This window comes from Oncorhynchus clarkii, chromosome 4 (genome assembly GCF_045791955.1).
Source record: "Oncorhynchus clarkii lewisi isolate Uvic-CL-2024 chromosome 4, UVic_Ocla_1.0, whole genome shotgun sequence".
Classification (NCBI taxonomy): Eukaryota; Metazoa; Chordata; class Actinopteri; order Salmoniformes; family Salmonidae; genus Oncorhynchus; species Oncorhynchus clarkii.
This window is the reverse complement of record NC_092150.1, coordinates 55,302,044-55,319,531: the sequence shown is the minus strand read 5'-3', so window position 1 is coordinate 55,319,531 and position 17,488 is coordinate 55,302,044. Positions and strand designations below refer to the sequence as shown.

The following is a 17,488-nucleotide window of genomic DNA, read 5'->3' as shown; positions in this document are numbered from 1 at the left end:
GGAAGAATTTTTTTTTTTTTCATTTTTATTGTTGTATCATCATCTTTAAAATGAACAAGAATAAACAAACATTCAGATAGGATGATGGGGACAATTTCAGTGAAAAACACAAGAGGGCAACAGTACTTGTGCAAAGTTTTAGAATGATAACTTCCGAAATTAGTGTGCTACATGACATTTATCATGAAGTCACCCAGGTGTTCCACACAAGTAGCCCAAATGTACCCAAGTGACCAAATTGGTGAAGTTATACATTTTGAATGGAATAACTATATACAAATTACCAAAATGGTATTCTAACACACCCTCCCCCAAAAATGACAAAAAAACATGAAAAAAATATATGGACACCTTGGCACTGGGGGCTCCCATTCGGAGTCAGTGTCACTGTGAAAGAAAATGTTCAGTTAGAATAGTTTCACATATGAGCCCTGTATCAACAGTTATAATAAACAGATATATAGAGTACAGGGAACATAAGGTTGAATATATTATTATAGACCTGCTAGATCTACTGTCTCATTTATATTATGACAGACCAGCTAGATCTACTGTCTATTTTATATTATGACATTTCAGCTAGATCTACTGTCTCTATTATATTATGACAGACCAGCTAGATCTACTGTCTTTATTATATTACAACAGACCAGCTGTATCTACTATGTCCATTTCACTTTGGCCATTGTTGTGGGCCTGCCCTCCCCTCAACAGCCTCAAATAGGCTCACGTGGGGGTGGGGTGGGGCGGCAGACACACGCATCTCACATTTCATTACATTACATTTGTATATATTGCTACTAAAAAATATTAAATTCACAAAAAATATTTTATATTATTAATTTCAAACAACGGCATTAGCATGAGAAGAACTTATCAGTCCAAAACGATGTCCTCTCCGTTCAAAAAATATTCCTCCATTAGGGGAGGAATATTCTCCATTATATTCTCCATTAGGGGAGGAATATTCTCACTTTCCCGATCAATTTCTTGTGTGTACGTCTGTATATCTAGACTTAGATTTAGCTTTCCCTGATTTAGTCGCCATACTGATTGATATATAAACAGCTGAAGATGCGCTTTACCAAAACAATGCTGTGCGTAACATGCGTGGCTCCTTCCGGTATGAATCTTCAATGGCGAATGACCCTCTTTACGCCGGAGTTTACTACATGGGTTGGTCTTCCAACACATAAACATTACATATTGCCGTTTACCTCAGCTCATTGGCTATCTACGCAGCTATATTTCAAGATGATCAGTGGTCATTGGGTTAAAATACAGTCAATCAACGAAACAGCGGTCATATCATTGGTGCACAATGATGTCATTACTTGTTGTCTTCAAATCGGTTTCTTTCAGTCAATACGTCCTGCGAAATGACCCATCAGGTTTGGTTGTGTTACAAACAAACCAGTTGATTGCAATGAAACCAAACATGACTGGAAAAGTCACGTTTAGTGTGTGTATTTACATCGAATGTGTCTTCAAAAATGGAATGAGACGGAATTCACGACACAAGCGGTTCACAAAATGTTTCGTGTTAGGCTATAAAAATTGATTTTATCAAACAAAAGACCATTCATTGTGTAACAATGAGCATTGGGATTGCAAACAGAGGAAGATCGTCAAAGGTAAACAATTTATTTTATTGCAATTTGTGATGTTACGCCTGTGCTGGTTGAAATAGTTTTTTTTATGGGGCTTTGTTCTCAGATAATCGCATCGTATTCTTTCGCAGTAAATCCTTTTTTAAATCTGACAACGCAGTTGGATTAGCAAGATTCTAGGCTTTCGACCCATGTGAGACACTTGTATTTTCATGAATGTTTAATATGACTATTTATGTAGCGATCACCGTTATGTTGTCGAATTTAATCCCGGTAACGGTAACGGTTCGGTGCGCAGAGAGGTTAATGGGATAACTGGGAAGAGGGCTGCAGTCAGATACAGTGCCTTGCGAAAGTATTCGGCCCCCTTGAACTTTGCGACCTTTTGCCACATTTCAGGCTTCAAACATAAAGATATAAAGCTGTATTTTTTTTGTGAAGAATCAACAACAAGTGGGACACAATCATGAAGTGGAACGACATTTATTGGATATTTCAAACTTTTTTAACAAATCAAAAACTGAAAAATTGGGCGTGCAAAATTATTCAGCCCCCTTAAGTTAATACTTTGTAGCGCCACCTTTTGCTGCGATTACAGCTGTAAGTCGCATGGAGTATGTCTCTATCAGTTTTGCACATCGAGAGACTGACATTTTTTCCCATTCCTCCTTGCAAAACAGCTCGAGCTCAGTGAGGTTGGATGGAGAGCATTTGTGAACAGCAGTTTTCAGTTCTTTCCACAGATTCTCGATTGGATTCAGGTCTGGACTTTGACTTGGCCATTCTAACACCTGGATATGTTTATTTTTGAACCATTCCATTGTAGATTTTGCTTAATGTTTTGGATCATTGTCTTGTTGGAAGACAAATCTCAGTCCCAGTCTCAGGTCTTTTGCAGACTCCATCAGGTTTTCTTCCAGAATGGTCCTGTATTTGGCTCCATCCATCTTCCCATCAATTTTAACCATCTTCCCTGTCCCTGCTGAAGAAAAGCAGGCCCAAACCATGATGCTGCCACCACCATGTTTGACAGTGGGGATGGTGTGTTCAGGGTGATGAGCTGTGTTGCTTTTACGCCAAACATAACGTTTTGCATTGTTGCCAAAAAGTTCAATTTTGGTTTCATCTGACCAGAGCACCTTCTTCCACATGTTTGGTGTGTCTCCCAGGTGGCTTGTGGCAAACTTTAAACGACACTTTTTATGGATATCTTTAAGAAATGGCTTTCTTCTTGCCACTCTTCCATAAAGGCCAGATTTGTGCAATATACGACTGATTGTTGTCCTATGGACAGAGTCTCCCACCTCAGCTGTAGATCTCTGCAGTTCATCCAGAGTGATCATGGGCCTCTTGGCTGCATCTCTGATCAGTCTTCTCCTTGTATGAGCTGAAAGTTTAGAGGGACGGCCAGGTCTTGGTAGATTTGCAGTGGTCTGATACTCCTTCCATTTCAATATTATCGCTTGCACAGTGCTCCTTGGGATGTTTAAAGCTTGGGAAATCTTTTTGTATCCAAATCCGGCTTTAAACTTCTTCACAACAGTATCTCGGACCTGACTGGTGTGTTCCTTGTTCTTCATGATGCTCTCTGCGCTTTTGACGGACCTCTGAGACTATCACAGTGCAGGTGCATTTATACATTTATATCATCACTAGTCATTTAGGTCAACATTGGATCATTCAGAGATCCTCACTGAACTTCTGGAGAGAGTTTGCTGCACTGAAAGTAAAGGGGCTGAATAATTTTGCACGCCCAATTTTTCAGTTTTTGATTTGTTAAAAAAGTTTGAAATATCCAATAAATGTCGTTCCACTTCATGATTGTGTCCCACTTGTTGTTGATTCTTCACAAAAAAATACAGTTTTATATCTTTATGTTTGAAGCCTGAAATGTGGCAAAAGGTCGCAAAGTTCAAGGGGGCCGAATACTTTCGCAAGGCACTGTAAATGCAACAGGTGGAACTGACTTTCATAGACGCCAAGCAGAGATAGCGTTTTCAACCGTGTCCTTTTTATTTCATATCTTATGTTTTCTTTTCATTTAGCATTTTTGTTGAGGCATTTTGTGCTGTTTTTAAGTTTACTTTTTCTCATCATTTATCGTTCTCAAATCTTTTCAAATAACCCGCTTACAATTAATGTCTTCATTACCCAAACCTTGAAAATGAGTGACAAACTAGACCTTGTGAGTAATAAATGTGTGAATAACTGCAATCAAGAACTCTCAAGTTGTTTTATTGGAAGATATGGATTAATTGGAAATGAGTTGGAACTTCCCAGCTAACAATTATAGGGAGAGAGAACGTAATTGTAATGTTACCTGTAACGTACCCATGGTACTTTTAGTTGGGGGAACATTCTATGTTAGCAAAAACATTCTGAGAACTGTTTTGCATGTTTTTTTGGTGTTAAAAATAAGAGAACATCCCCTTAATGTCAAGAACAACTTGTCTTGAACGTGGTTACAATATACAACATTAATGTTCTTGATGCATTTTCTGGGACGTGGTGAGAACATTTATCTGTCCAGTTTTCTGAGGGTTAGGAGAATATTTCATCAACGTCCCACCAAACATACACAGAACATGGTTGCCATGTTCTCAGAATCTAAGCTATTAATGTTCTAGACACTTTTCATGGAAACGTTGCTCGACCACTTCTGTGAATCAGTTGTCAGGACGTCACTTGATGGTCCCAAAGAAATGTTCTACCAAAAAAAATGAATTCACATTACGCCTCGTTACTGTTGCCAAGCCCATCAAGGACATGATTTGTGAACTTGTCTATTGGCAAGGTAAGGGATACCTACATACAGTGCTTTCATCTTACATATTTTACACACTTTGACATACATGATTACATTGTGCATGTTCATTTACACAGTAATTATGATTCAACACGTCTTCACCTGGGATTTGAACCTCTGACGGAGCTCTAATTTCTCTGTTGAGATGTGAGAACCTTCCTAAAGGACAACCATTACTGCAACACTCCACCAATCAGGCCTTTATGGTAGAGTGGCCAGACGGAAGCCACTCCTCAGTAAAAGGCACATGACACTCCGCTTGGAGTTTGCCAAAGGGCATCTAAAGACTCTCAGACCATGAGAAACCAGATTCCCTGGTCTGAAAAAAACAAGATTGAACTCTTTGGCCTGAATGCCAAGCATTACATATGGAGGAAACCTGGCACCATCCCTAAGGTGAAGCATGGAGGTGGCAGCATCATGCTGTGGGGATGTTTTTCAGCGGCAGGGACTGGGAGACTAGTCAGGATCGAGGCAATATGAAGTGGGCAAAGTACAGAGAGATCCTTGATGAAAACCTGCTCCATAGTTCTCGGGACAGGACAACAAACATAAGCACACAGCCAAGACAGCGCAGGATTGGCTTCAGAACAAGTCTCTGAATGTCCTTGAGTGGCCCAGCCAGAGCCCGGACTTGAACCCGATCTGGACTTGAGCCCGGACTTGAACCCGATCTCTTGAGAGACCTGAAAATGGCTGTGCAGCAATGAGTTTGAGAGGCTCTGCAGAAAAGAATGGGGAAAATTCCCCAAATACAAGTGTGCCAAGCCTGTAGAGTCATATCCAAGAAGACTCAAGACTGTAATCACTGCCAAATGTGCTTCAACCAGGTACTGAGTAAAGGGTCTGAATACTTATGTAAATATGATTTTTCATTTTTAATACCTGTTTTTGCTTTGTCATTGTGTGTAGATTGGTGAGAGGTGGAAAAACAATTGAATCCATTTTAGAATAAGGCTGTAACATAACAAAATGTGGAAAAAGTCAAGGGGTCTGAATGCTTTCTCCTGAATGCACTGTACCTATCCAGGCGTTGTAAGATCTGGCAGGTTTCAGGGCCTGGGCAGCGGAACACCCCAGTAATTCTGCTCATAGATTATGCATGCATGAAATACACACTGACACAAACACCCAGCCCAAAACGTGAGGTTTAAAAAACACTGACATAGTTTAGCACAATTTTCCAAAGTCCCAGGGCATGTGTTTAACTATTTACTATAGTAAAGTAGTCCGAACTTCTTATAACATTAATAATGAGTGCAATAATCGACGGTTGCAGGACTAAAACCTAAAGTTTAAACAAATCCAGAATGTGCAATTAAATACCCACACCTATCAGCTAACCTGCCATTTGACCACATATTCGACCCAGCAGTTACAATTACATTCTCACTACTGTATCTGTATATGAGTGTGGATTGTTCTATATCCAAGCATGAGTGGCCTATTGGACATACATATTCGAGTATTTATTATTGTATGCCTGTACATAAATACACAGATTCCATTGACGGAAAATGCTCGTTTATTATAGCCTAGCAAATGCCACTCAAAGGCAGCTAAACTAAATACGATTGCAATTTGTTGGAACGGCCATCCCCCACCAGGGAACTGGGCGAGTCCGGTGAAAGCCGAACAGCCGTGCAAGTCGAATCTCTGTAAAATGATGAAACTGCGCTGCATGAAGAACGATGAATTTTATGCCGATCTCTGAATATATTTGAAAACTTCCTTAAAAGATAGTTGTATAAGTTTGCTTATACCATCTCAAGGTAATTGGGTAACCTTACTTTACTTTTGCCAATAGCTTAAATGGAGTTTTCTATTGAAGCGTTAGAAATAAACGTTAACGGTATTGAGCAGCATCTTGGACACGACAGGACTGGATAACCCTAACCGTCTTCAAAGGATAATACAACATCGTAAGCCAGGACCAAGTATAAAACTTTGAATTTGTTGACAGTTCGATATCTATTTTTGTCGGTTTATGTACTCGATGTTGGTTCAATCAGTGACTAATTTGGCGATGCATTTACGTGCGTAATTACGCGTCCTTCAGACTAGTTAAAAAAAATGGAAACTTTCTTGCCATGGTGAGAAACAGTATCTGATATGCGTATGTAGCTTATCTTGGCACAGTGGTGTTTTTGCCTGGAGCAGAGAGAATCTCATATGGGGTTATGGACCAGGAAAATAGAATGGCATATTATCTGTTGTGGCAATTGTCAAAATGTATGTTATAGTTTTTTCAGGAATTATAAAGGGATTTATAATCCCAAAATGTGGGAAGATAATGGATGAAGTCAGTGGTGTAGTGGAGGGTAAATGCAGTTTACACACTTTTCTGACCTACCATTTATCCACCTTTTGGGGAAAATTGCTTTGAAAGGAGGCCTATAGGGAGCGATTTTTTTTTCCGCGACCGGTGATCAGAGTTTAACCACCTATTTTTTTTTACCACTTCACTGATGATGATGTGTCGTATTCCAGCATATATTGTCACATTGTGTCATATCTGACAGTCTTTTTTTCAAGTCACTATAATTTATTTAGAGACAGAACAGGTATAATTTATAGAAATAACACACTTAACTACTATGCGGTTCTATACGCTCCATTTCTGTCTGCAATGAATTGAACGCTGTGCCCTGTTGAAGTTGTGCCCCAGTTGGGTAGTTACTGCCTCTTACCCTTGCATAAACCAGCCTTAGCACTGCTGGTGTTGCCGTGGAGACGGGTGTGTCAAGGGACTATAGGCTACTCCCGATACAGTTTATGGTTTTCTCTGACACTGCCTCAGTAAACCTCACACTCACGGATGGAAGTGAGAATGATTAGGAAATGCCCTTTCTCCTTCTCAACCAAATACTGGGTCACCTCCTTCCCTAGTTTTTCTCAAAAGTCTCTTCACAGTCAACTTTGATGGAGAGGTGTGACCAAGTCACTTTGAAGTTAATCCACCATATCAGTGGAGGCTGCCATGGGGAGAACGGTTCATAATAATGCACAGAATGGAGCTAATGGAATGTAATAGCATTAAACACATGGAAACAGTGGGTTTAAGGTATTTCATACCATTCCACAAATTCCACTCCAGCCATTACCACGACCCCGTCCTCCCCAATTAAGGTGCCACCATCCTCCTGCTCCATATACCAGTTCATTAGGCCCCGATTCCGACCTTTGAACATTATACCCTTTTTATGCACCTTTCTCTCTAGGAACATTCTTACCCACAACTTAAGCATTAGAATAGCATGCTATTCACCCTGCTATTCATTCAGGATGGAGCTCTAAGAAATGAAGGTGTGGTGGAGGTGTGTCTATTCTGACCAAGACTTAATTCCCTGATAACTCCACCACCTTTATGTGCGAGCAAACCATGAATAAGGTTGAGCGAACCTGCCGGTTCCAAGTGGAAAAAGACTCTACTTCATTTTTTTTCTGATAGAAATAACAGCATTGTCCATGCAGTGCAATTTATAAATGGATAAGAGCTATTTAAAAGAGCTAGGAAAATAAGTAATCCCTTTGGAGAAGGGGATTGTAAAAACAGCAATTGTTTTAGATTATGTTTCCTTATGATCACTGGAGATGAATGTGAAATCAGCCACATGGAAGCAAACTGAAAATCATATCAACATGACATGTATTGCGGCCCCTTCTCCACAGTGAAATAGGCTCTAAATAGCTGTGCCATTATTTCCAAATTTTAATTGTGTGCCCTCATAATTTGCATGGATGACATTTGAACACCCAAGCTCTAGGTTTATGTATGGCTGAACCTGCTGAGTTGATGTAAGCTCTTTAGAATGTTTTAATTATAGCCTATGCCCCGGGCTTTTCTCCGTTTTCTTTTACAATTTGTAAAACAATCATGTTAAAGATTTGCCACGATCGGGAGCTACTGCCAGTAATACCCAAATCCATTTATAACTGTCACTTTAGTATTAGTTTTCTTCCATTTGCATCCTTCCATTACGTTCCGTTCATCTTTCTTCTGTCACGTCTGGATCATTTCAGGCTAACGTTGTGCAATCATTTAGCATAAGTAGCCTATTTGAATCATTATGGAACTCAGACCACACGTGGCAGGTTAAGCCTGGTGCACGGTTCACGATGACTGGACCGCTGTCACACAGTTCTATTATTAGTGAGAATTAGGCTAGATTTATAGGACTATTGTTCAACCTCTATTGTACACTTTTTTCCACCTTCAAATATTTCATGGCTTGAACTTGAATATGACACATTTCAGGATGAAGCAAACCACTGTATTTATTTATTCATTCATATATTTTGTATGTCACTTTTTTTTAAATCTGCATTGTGTAACTTTTTGGGCGACCTGACAAAATTCACATAGAAATGTGAGTTATAGAAATGTCATTCTCATCAAAAGCAAGTCTAAGAAGCAGTAGATTTGTTATATGTGCACTATTTATATGCTTCCCGTTCTTTTTGTGTCTTTTACTTTCAGGTTTGTACACCAGCTTCAAACAGCTAAAAATACAATATTTTTGGTTATGGAAAATATATTTCACAGCGGTTTAGATGGTACAATGATTGTCAACACTATACTTGCTTGATTTGTCACATAAACTGAAATTAGGCAAACTATTAGAATTTTAGCAACCAGGAAATGGCGGGAGCGATTTCTGCATCTTTAATGAATCATACAGTATATACTTTCCTAACCCTAAAACTTGCCTAAATAATCTACAAGATCAGAGTATTTTTTAAATCTACCAGTTGGTGCTGAAACGGAGAAAAAGATGCATAGATGGCATTCTTTCATTGATCCCTATTTTCTGAACCCGTTCTCTCAATGTATTCTAATCTGTCAACAAAATTGTAATTAAATGTACATTGTATTTAAAGGGATGGCAATAAATATACTGAAAACCCTATTGAATGAAAACTCCACAAGAAAATCTTTTGGTCAGCAAGTGGGAGGGTTTTAAGCGATTTAATTACATATATTCAGTGCACTCAAAGCCTGTTACGCACGTTAATGAGGTAAGTCTGAATACCAACTACTGAGAAATGCGTAGGAAAGGCTTGTGTAAGAAAGCCGTAATTTCCTAAGTCGGAATCGGGCCCTAGTACCCTACACATTACCAATAAAATCCTAGTCCTACATCATTGAAGCACAGTCGGCTTCACAGCACGCTAAAGTAATGAGCTTTTCAATGCTAGAAGGCTGTCAAGTTTAGCCTGTGTACTAGTCTCTTTAGCTAATCCACTCCCTGTACTTCATGCCATTTGCCAAAAAGACTGGCCTATCTGCCATCTTTAAGTATGAATATTATATCATTAATGAGCTCGAGGAGAACCAAGGATTTGATCCTGATTCGATCACCTTTACAGCTGTCCTCCAATCACAACGATTATGCAAATATTTGAACTCTGTATGCTAAGCAACCATTTTTTGTTTGTCCAGATGAAACCAATCTGTCCAAAGTAAATATATACTGCAATTCCAACCTTTTTAGGAATTGCAGTAATTTTGAGGCTCCACATGTTTTCATGGAAAATATGAATGTTATTTCCAACAACCAATGAGCAACTCCACTGTAAATCCAGCACATATTGAACGTTGAGATTGCTGATATGGAATGTTAGCTAGAGACTGTTACTCAGAATGTTTCAAGCTTGGTTCTCTGCCCAAAGCACATCACATGAAACTACGTCATTTGCATTCCTATCAAGACGCTACCATAAATACAGACGGCCCAAATATTTTCTCAGTTTAATCCATCTTGGCAGCAGTATTCAGCGATGGGAGATGTACATGTTGACCCCCTTGACAGACATCATTAAATGGAGCGCCATTAACAACAATGCTATTCCGGGGGTATGCAGCCGGCTGTTTGTTTTAACTGGTCATCTGGTTGAATGGAGTTGGAGAAATATGGTGCTTTACGTTGGGGGGGGGGGGGGGGGGGGGGGAGATATTTTGACACTGTCATGTCATGATGTCACTAAGCCTACCTGTAGCCAGGGGATATGTTTAGCATAGCAAGCTCTAAGGCAACGATCGCCGATACTGAGGTTAGGGGTTACTAGAGTCATGTTTAATGTATCATTTACTGGACATGATGATAATTAATATACCTGTCAGTGTGAGAGGATGCGGACACACGCACGTACACAGGCAAACATGCACACTTTTTAACTAAAATTAGGTTTATGGGGTTTTCCTGGATGCATGGATAAATTAGCTCTGGCAGCTTGGACACATTAAGGCTAATGATTGTCTTGTGTGATCCTATTGTTGGTGGCATCCAAGGGAAAAACTATGTTTGTATGCCTGCGAGTGGAACTTTAGGGGAGTCAGAGGTGGGACAGGGCAAGGACTCCCAGTTGGCCTTAGGGGAAACACATGCCGTGTGAGTGTGTGGAATCTGGAAGCTGTGTGAAACATTCTCATTAGCTAGTGGAAAAAGTGGAACCATAACAGCCATAGTTATTGGGGAAGAGTTGAGAGGGATGGGGGCTGGGCGGCTTCTTCAGACTACAGTAAGTGGCAGAGCCAGACCGACAAGGGAAAGACTGTTGCAGTGTAACTGAGAGGATAAGCAGATGTTTCTGTGTCCCAAATGGCACCCTATTCTCTATGTAGTGCACTCCTTTTGACCATGGCCCATAGGGCTGAGGAAGGAATCTAGGCTCATTAGGGATAACCTGTTTCACAATCTCAAAACAAAGGCCTAATGGATTTCATTGGCGGTCATATGTGAATTTAGTAAGGCCTGTTATTTTCCCCCTAACATATACAAAGTGTGGTTCTATCCGCAAATAAAAACACACACTAACCAAAAAAAACATTGAATTGAGTGGAAAAGTATAATCTTACCTCAGATAGCGCAACAAACCGTCTGCACGAAATGGAGTCCTACTGTATTTGGATAGAGAACATTGAATAGAATAAGGCTATGTCTAACAGAACAAAAATACAGATAGAACCTTATAGTCCCAAGTTCTCTAACAAAGACGGGGATGCAAACAAACCGTATTGGACTGATGTCGCACTAAACTTGACTCAAGGCAATTTCTCGTGGTAAAAGCCCGTCACACATCACACACACCTGTCCCCTATCCCCACGGATTAGTATTTGTATATATGTGCCGTTTGGTTTCCATTGGGGGTCGATTATTGTTACAATGTCCGTTGGTGCGTGTGAGTACCTGTGCTGTGTGTTTTGTGCTTTCGTGCCCTTGTGGATTGCGCAGATGATTATTCAAGGTACTCGTCGCTCTTTTGTTTTGGGTTACTACCCTGTGTTTTTGTTACGTGTTTGTTTGGTCTTCGTCCCCTTGCCTTTACATGGCACACCATAATTTGGGTACAGTAACAAAAAAATATTACGCATTCCTGCGCCTGTCTCCCATTGCTTTTTACAAACCTATGCCTATCAACCTTTCAGTTATCTTTTGTCCTGCACTGTGTGTGAACCTGCATTGTTATCAAGCAAATCTCCATCTTTGAAAATACTACATGCTATTTTTGCAATAGAAATGGAATGCATTATCATACAACTGTATAATAAGTGCATAAGTGTATAACTCCATGGTCATCTTTTGGAGTGTAAGTGTTCTTCTACACAACTTTAAAATTAGAACAAACCAGCCACCGGGGATATCCCCCACTTTTTGGATGTTCTGTGGGTTTGTGTGCAGGGAGAGAATAAATAGCAACGCCCGTGTTTATGTCTGTCCTGGCCCTGCCACCACAGTGAGATTTAGTGGAAAACTGTCCATGTGACCATGCGACCCAGTCCAGGGGACGTGCTGCCAGTTGCATCCTGGTCCTGTTATGCTCTGGGCCAGGGGGTGTGGTCGGGTTCTGGATGGGCGTGTGCTCGTGTGTGTGTGTGTGTGCGTTTGTGGCTGTGTGTGTGTGTGGTGTCTCATTCCCAGCTGTGCACTCCTGTAAGCCTGGCAAACCAAGCTAAGGGTGGTGTTGGTGTGTCAGAGGGAATGTAGGCAACTCCCAGTCCGCTTTCCCCCTTAGAGCTCTCATCTTGCATTGTAATTGCAACTCAGACCTAGGAAACTGCAGGAAATTACATTAAAGATTTCGGAGTGTGAACTCGACTCTTTCTAGAAAGCTCTTGGAGCACAGTCAGACACAAACGAACAATTAGTTGCTGTCCTCCTTTGTCCTCCGCTCCGGTCTCTGATATAATCTGTCCTGGGCCAATAATCTCAGAGAGGAGAGAGAGAAAAAAAGACAAACAGAGAGAGAGAGAAAGAGAGGTAAAGCAAGAACAGGGTCACGTGACCGTTTTTCTCTCTGGCCAATAAAAGCTTTATGGGTAAAGCGGAGGGAGTGGAAGTGTTATATGACGTGTCATTAAATGTGTGCCATGTGCATGCATGATGGTTTTTCCACCTATGTGTTACTTTTCCAGTAACATTTAATGCACATACAGCTGAAAACGCATGCCTGTGTGTGTGACTGTCTCCCATGTGGCATCCTAACTTAGGTGCCTGGATTTTCTAATGGTTACCTGAGTTCTGAAGTAACAACCTTAGCTTCTTGTGCCGTGCTGACCTTTTGAGGCAACAGACTGAGTTATTGAAGCCTAGAATGATCCCGGACACTCTCCCTCCACCACTTGGCGAACGGTCAATAAATAAATCCTCACATTGCGAGGGGATGTAAATGGTGTCCATGGAGACCAGGCCTCACCCTCCCATGTGGCACTCAGAACATCTCAGTTGTCATCTTATCATTATCACTCTGCCGCTGCTCATAGGCTGTTTAAAGCCTCTACAGTCAAACATTATAATAACCATAATTCAATATGAATCAACATTGGGCTATTTGAGGTGGTTCTTCTACCTCTCGAGTTACAGTATAATGCAACATCCAGATGCGGTTTGGATTAAACCAATTTATCACTTGAGTGTTTCACTTGATGTTCCTAATAAGAGTGTTCAATCTCCCGTAGGAACAGAGGAAGAGGACGCAGATTGAGCAGCCAGCGAGCCAGCCAGCAGACAGACATCGTAAGGAGAGCAGAAGGGGACCTACAGTCCTGCGTGGTGGAGATAAGGTTCCAAGACTAATAGCAGAGCTGACTGTGAGAGGCTCCACATTTAATTTCACCTTCCTTTAAACAGAAAAGGCCCTTGAGGTTTGAAACCCCGTTCCAGTGGGCCGTCATGGGGAAACAGAACAGCAAACTGCGGCCTGAAGTGCTGAACGACCTGCGCGAAAACACAGAGTTTTCCGACCATGAGCTCCAGGAGTGGTACCGAGGCTTCCTCAAAGACTGCCCAACGGGCCACCTGACAGTCGAAGAGTTCAAGAAGATCTACGCCAACTTCTTCCCGTATGGCGACGCTTCCAAGTTTGCTGAGCACGTCTTCCGGACGTTCGACACCAACGGCGATGCCACCATCGACTTCCGGGAATTCATCATCGCGCTGAGTGTCACATCGCGCGGCGGCCTGGAGCAGAAGCTGCGCTGGGCCTTCAGCATGTATGACCTGGATGGGAATGGCTACATCAGCCGGGCTGAGATGCTGGAGATCGTACAGGTGAGTTGAGATGAGAATGAGTTGGTTCCGGTGGTTCAATGGATTAGAAACTGAGCATGCTGCAGTTATCATTAAGGGTTCGATTCCTGCATGGACCACATACTATGAATATGTTCACTGTGGATAGCTTACAGTTTTGTAAGTTGCTTGGGATAAAAGTGTTTGCTAACTTCCTGTGGTGGATTTTACAGGTGGATTTAGTCAGAACACCCTCCAATATGTTTTCTGCTCACTTCAGCGTCTTCTTTTTTACTTGTCTTTGTGTTTAATCTAATGAATGATACGTTCTTTATTACTCACGTCCATGATATCGTAAACATATTTTCACCATGGACATTGGCTGCAACTCCTTCTACTTTAGTTTCCCTTAATCATAGTCATATGACCCCCCCCCACTGTGGCCAGAGCAGCATGTCCCGTATCAGTGTTGACTCAGGCGATTGTGTGTGGTGGTGACACAAGTGAACACATTCTCTTGTTAAAGTCCTCAGACCATTTTTTATGTATTTTTATTTCACCTTTAGTTAACCAGGTAGGCCAGTTGAGAACAAGTATCATTTACAACTGCGACCTGGCCAAGATAAAGCAACGCAATACGATACAAACACCAACACAGAGTTACACATGGAATAAACAAACATATAGACTATAACACAATAGAAAATTCTATATACAGTGTGTGCACATGAAGTAAGATTAGGGAGGTAAGGCAATAAATAGGCCATAGTGGCGAAATAATTACAATTTAGCAATTAAACACTGGAGTGATGGATGTGCAGAAGATGAATGTGCAAGTAGAGATAGTGGGGTGCAAAGGAGCAAAAAAAAAAAACTATATGGGGATGAGGTCGTTGGATGGGCTATTTACAGATGAGTTTGTACAGGTGCAATGATCTCTGAGCTGCTCTGACAGCTGATGCTCAAAGTTAGTGTGGGAGATATGAGTCTCCAGCTTCAGTGATTTTTGCAATTTGTTCCAGTCATTGGCAGTAGAGAACTGGAAGGAAAGGTGGCCAAACAAGGATTTGGCTTTGGGGGTGATCAGTGAAATATATTTGCTGGAGCACGTGCTATGGGTGGGTTCTGCTATGGTGACCAGTGAGCTGCAATACGGCGGGGCTTTACCTAGCAAATATTTATAGATGATCTGGAGCCAGTGGGTTTGGCGACGAATATGAAGCGAGGGCCAGCCAACGAGAGCATACAGGTCGCAGTGGTGGGTAGTATATTAGGCTTGGTGACAAAATAGATGGCACTGTGATAGACTGCATCTTATTTGCTGAGTAGAGTGTTGAGGCTATCACCAAAGTCAAGGATTGGTAGGACGGTCAGTTTTACGAGAGTATGTTTGGCTGCATGAGTGAAGGATGCGTTGTTGCAAAATATGAAGCTGATTCTAGATTTAATTTTGGATTGGAGATCCTTAATGTGAGTCTGGAAGGAGAGTTTACAGTCTAACCAGATGACTAGGTATTTGTAATTGTCCACATATTCTAAGTCAGAATCTTCCAGAGTAGTGATTCTGGACGGGCGGGCAGGTGCGGGCAGCGATCGGTTGAAGAGCATGCATTTAGTTTGACTTGCATTTAAGAGCAGTTGGAGGCCACAGAAGGAGAGTTGTATGGCATTGAAGCTCGTCTGGAGTTTAGTTAACACAGTGTCCAAAGAAGGGCCAGAAGTATACAGAATGGTATCGTCTGCGTAGAGGTGGATCAGAGAATCACCAGCAGCAAGAGCGACATCATTGATGTATACAGAGATGAGTCGGCCGGAGAATTGAACCTCGTGGCACCCCCATAGAGACTGCCAGAGGTCTGAACAACATGCCCTCCGATTTGACACACTGAACTCTGTCTGAGAAGTAGTTGGTGAACCAGGCGAGGCAGTCATTTGAGAAACCAAGGCTGTTGAGTCTGCCGATAAGAATGTGCTGATTGACCGAGTCGAAAGCCTTGGCCAGGTCGATGATACGGCTGCACAGTATTGTCTTTTATCGATGGCGGTTATGATATCGTTAGGACCTTGAGTGTGGTTGAGGTGCACCCATGACCAGCTCGGAAACTAGATTGCATAGCGGAGAAGGTACGGTGGGATTCGAAATGGTCAGTGATCTGTTTGTTAACTTGGCTTTCGAAGACCTTAGAAAGGCAGGGTAGGATAGACATAGGTCTGTCACAGTTTGGGTCTAGAGTGTCTCCCTCTTTGAAGAGGGGGATGACCGTGGCAGCTTTCCAATCTTTGGGGATCTCAGACAATACGAAAGAGGTTGAACAGGCTAGTAATAGGGGTTGCAACAATTGCAGCGGATAATTTTAGAAAGAGAGGGTCCAGATTGTTTAGCCCAGCTGATTTGTAAGGGTCCAGATTTTGTAGCTCTTTCAGAACATCAGCTATCTGGATTTGGGGGAAGGAGAAATGGGGAGGCTTGGGCAAGTTGCTTTGAGAGGTGCAGGGCTGTTGACCAGGGTACCGGTAGCCAGGTGGAAAGCATGGCCAGCCGTAGAAAAATGCTTATTGAAATTCTCAATTATGGTGGATTTATCGGTGGTGACAGTGTTTCCTAGCCTCAGCTCTTATTCTCTATGGACTTTACAGTGTCTCAGAACTTTTTGGAGTTTGTGCTACAGGATGCAAATTTCTGTTTGAAAAAAAATATACACTGCCTGTGTATATTGGTTCCTAACTTCCCTGAAATGTTGCATATCGCGGGGGCTATTCGATGCTAATGCAGTACGCCACAGGATGTTTTTGTGCTGGTCAAGGGCAGTCAGGTCTGGAGTGAACCAAGGGCTATATCTGTTCCCGGTTCTACATTTTTTGAACGGGGCATGCTTATTTAAGATGGTGAGGAAAGCACTTTTAAAGAATAACCAGGCATCCTCTACTGACGGAATGAGGTTAATATCCTTCCAGGATACCCGGGCCAGGTTGATTAGAAAGGCCTGCTCGCTGAAGTGTTTTAGGGAGCGTTTGACAGTGATGAGGGGTGGTCGTTGGACCACAGACCCATTACAGAAGCACGCAATGAGGCAGTGATCGCTGAGATCCTGGTTGAAGACAGCAGAGGTGTATTTGGAGGGCAGGTTGGTCAGGATGATATCTTTGAGGGTGCCCGTGTTTACGGATTTGGGGTTGTATCTGGTAGGTTCATTGATCATTTGTGTGAGATTGAGGGCATCTACTTTAGATTTTAGGGCGGGCGGGGTGTTAAGCATGTCCCAGTTTAGGTCACCTAACAGTACGAGCTCTGGAGATAGATGGGGGTAAATCAATTCATATATGGTGTCCAGGGCACAGATGGGGGCAGAAGGTGGTCTATAACAAGCGGCAACGGTGAGAGACTTGTTTCTGGAAATGTGTATTTTTATAAGTAGAAGATCGAATTGTTTGGGCACAGACCTGGATAGTATGACAGAACTCTGCAGGCTATTTCTGTAGTAGATTGCAACTCCGCCCCCTTTGGCAGTTCTATCTTGTCAGAAAATGTTATAGTTAGGGATGGAAATTTCAGTTCCCGTCT

The 17,488-nt window shown here is 41.9% G+C and overlaps 1 protein-coding gene across 3 annotated transcripts in view; it reads left to right on the top strand.

The window, feature by feature from the left end:
- Positions 1-6,011: 6,011 nt before the first annotated feature.
- LOC139406951 (hippocalcin-like protein 1) overlaps positions 6,012-17,488 on the top strand; it is a 22,968-nt gene continuing 11,491 nt past the window's right edge. The window contains exons 1-2 of one of the 3 annotated variants that reach the window (XM_071150144.1): positions 6,012-6,188; positions 13,377-13,968. In XM_071150144.1, the coding sequence (XP_071006245.1) occupies positions 13,591-13,968 (378 nt within the window). In that variant the 5' untranslated portion in view covers positions 6,012-6,188; positions 13,377-13,590. Of the gene's footprint in view, positions 6,339-13,376; positions 13,969-17,488 lie in introns of all 3 variants that reach the window. The other 2 variants (XM_071150145.1, XR_011634044.1) reach the window with 2 other exon arrangements.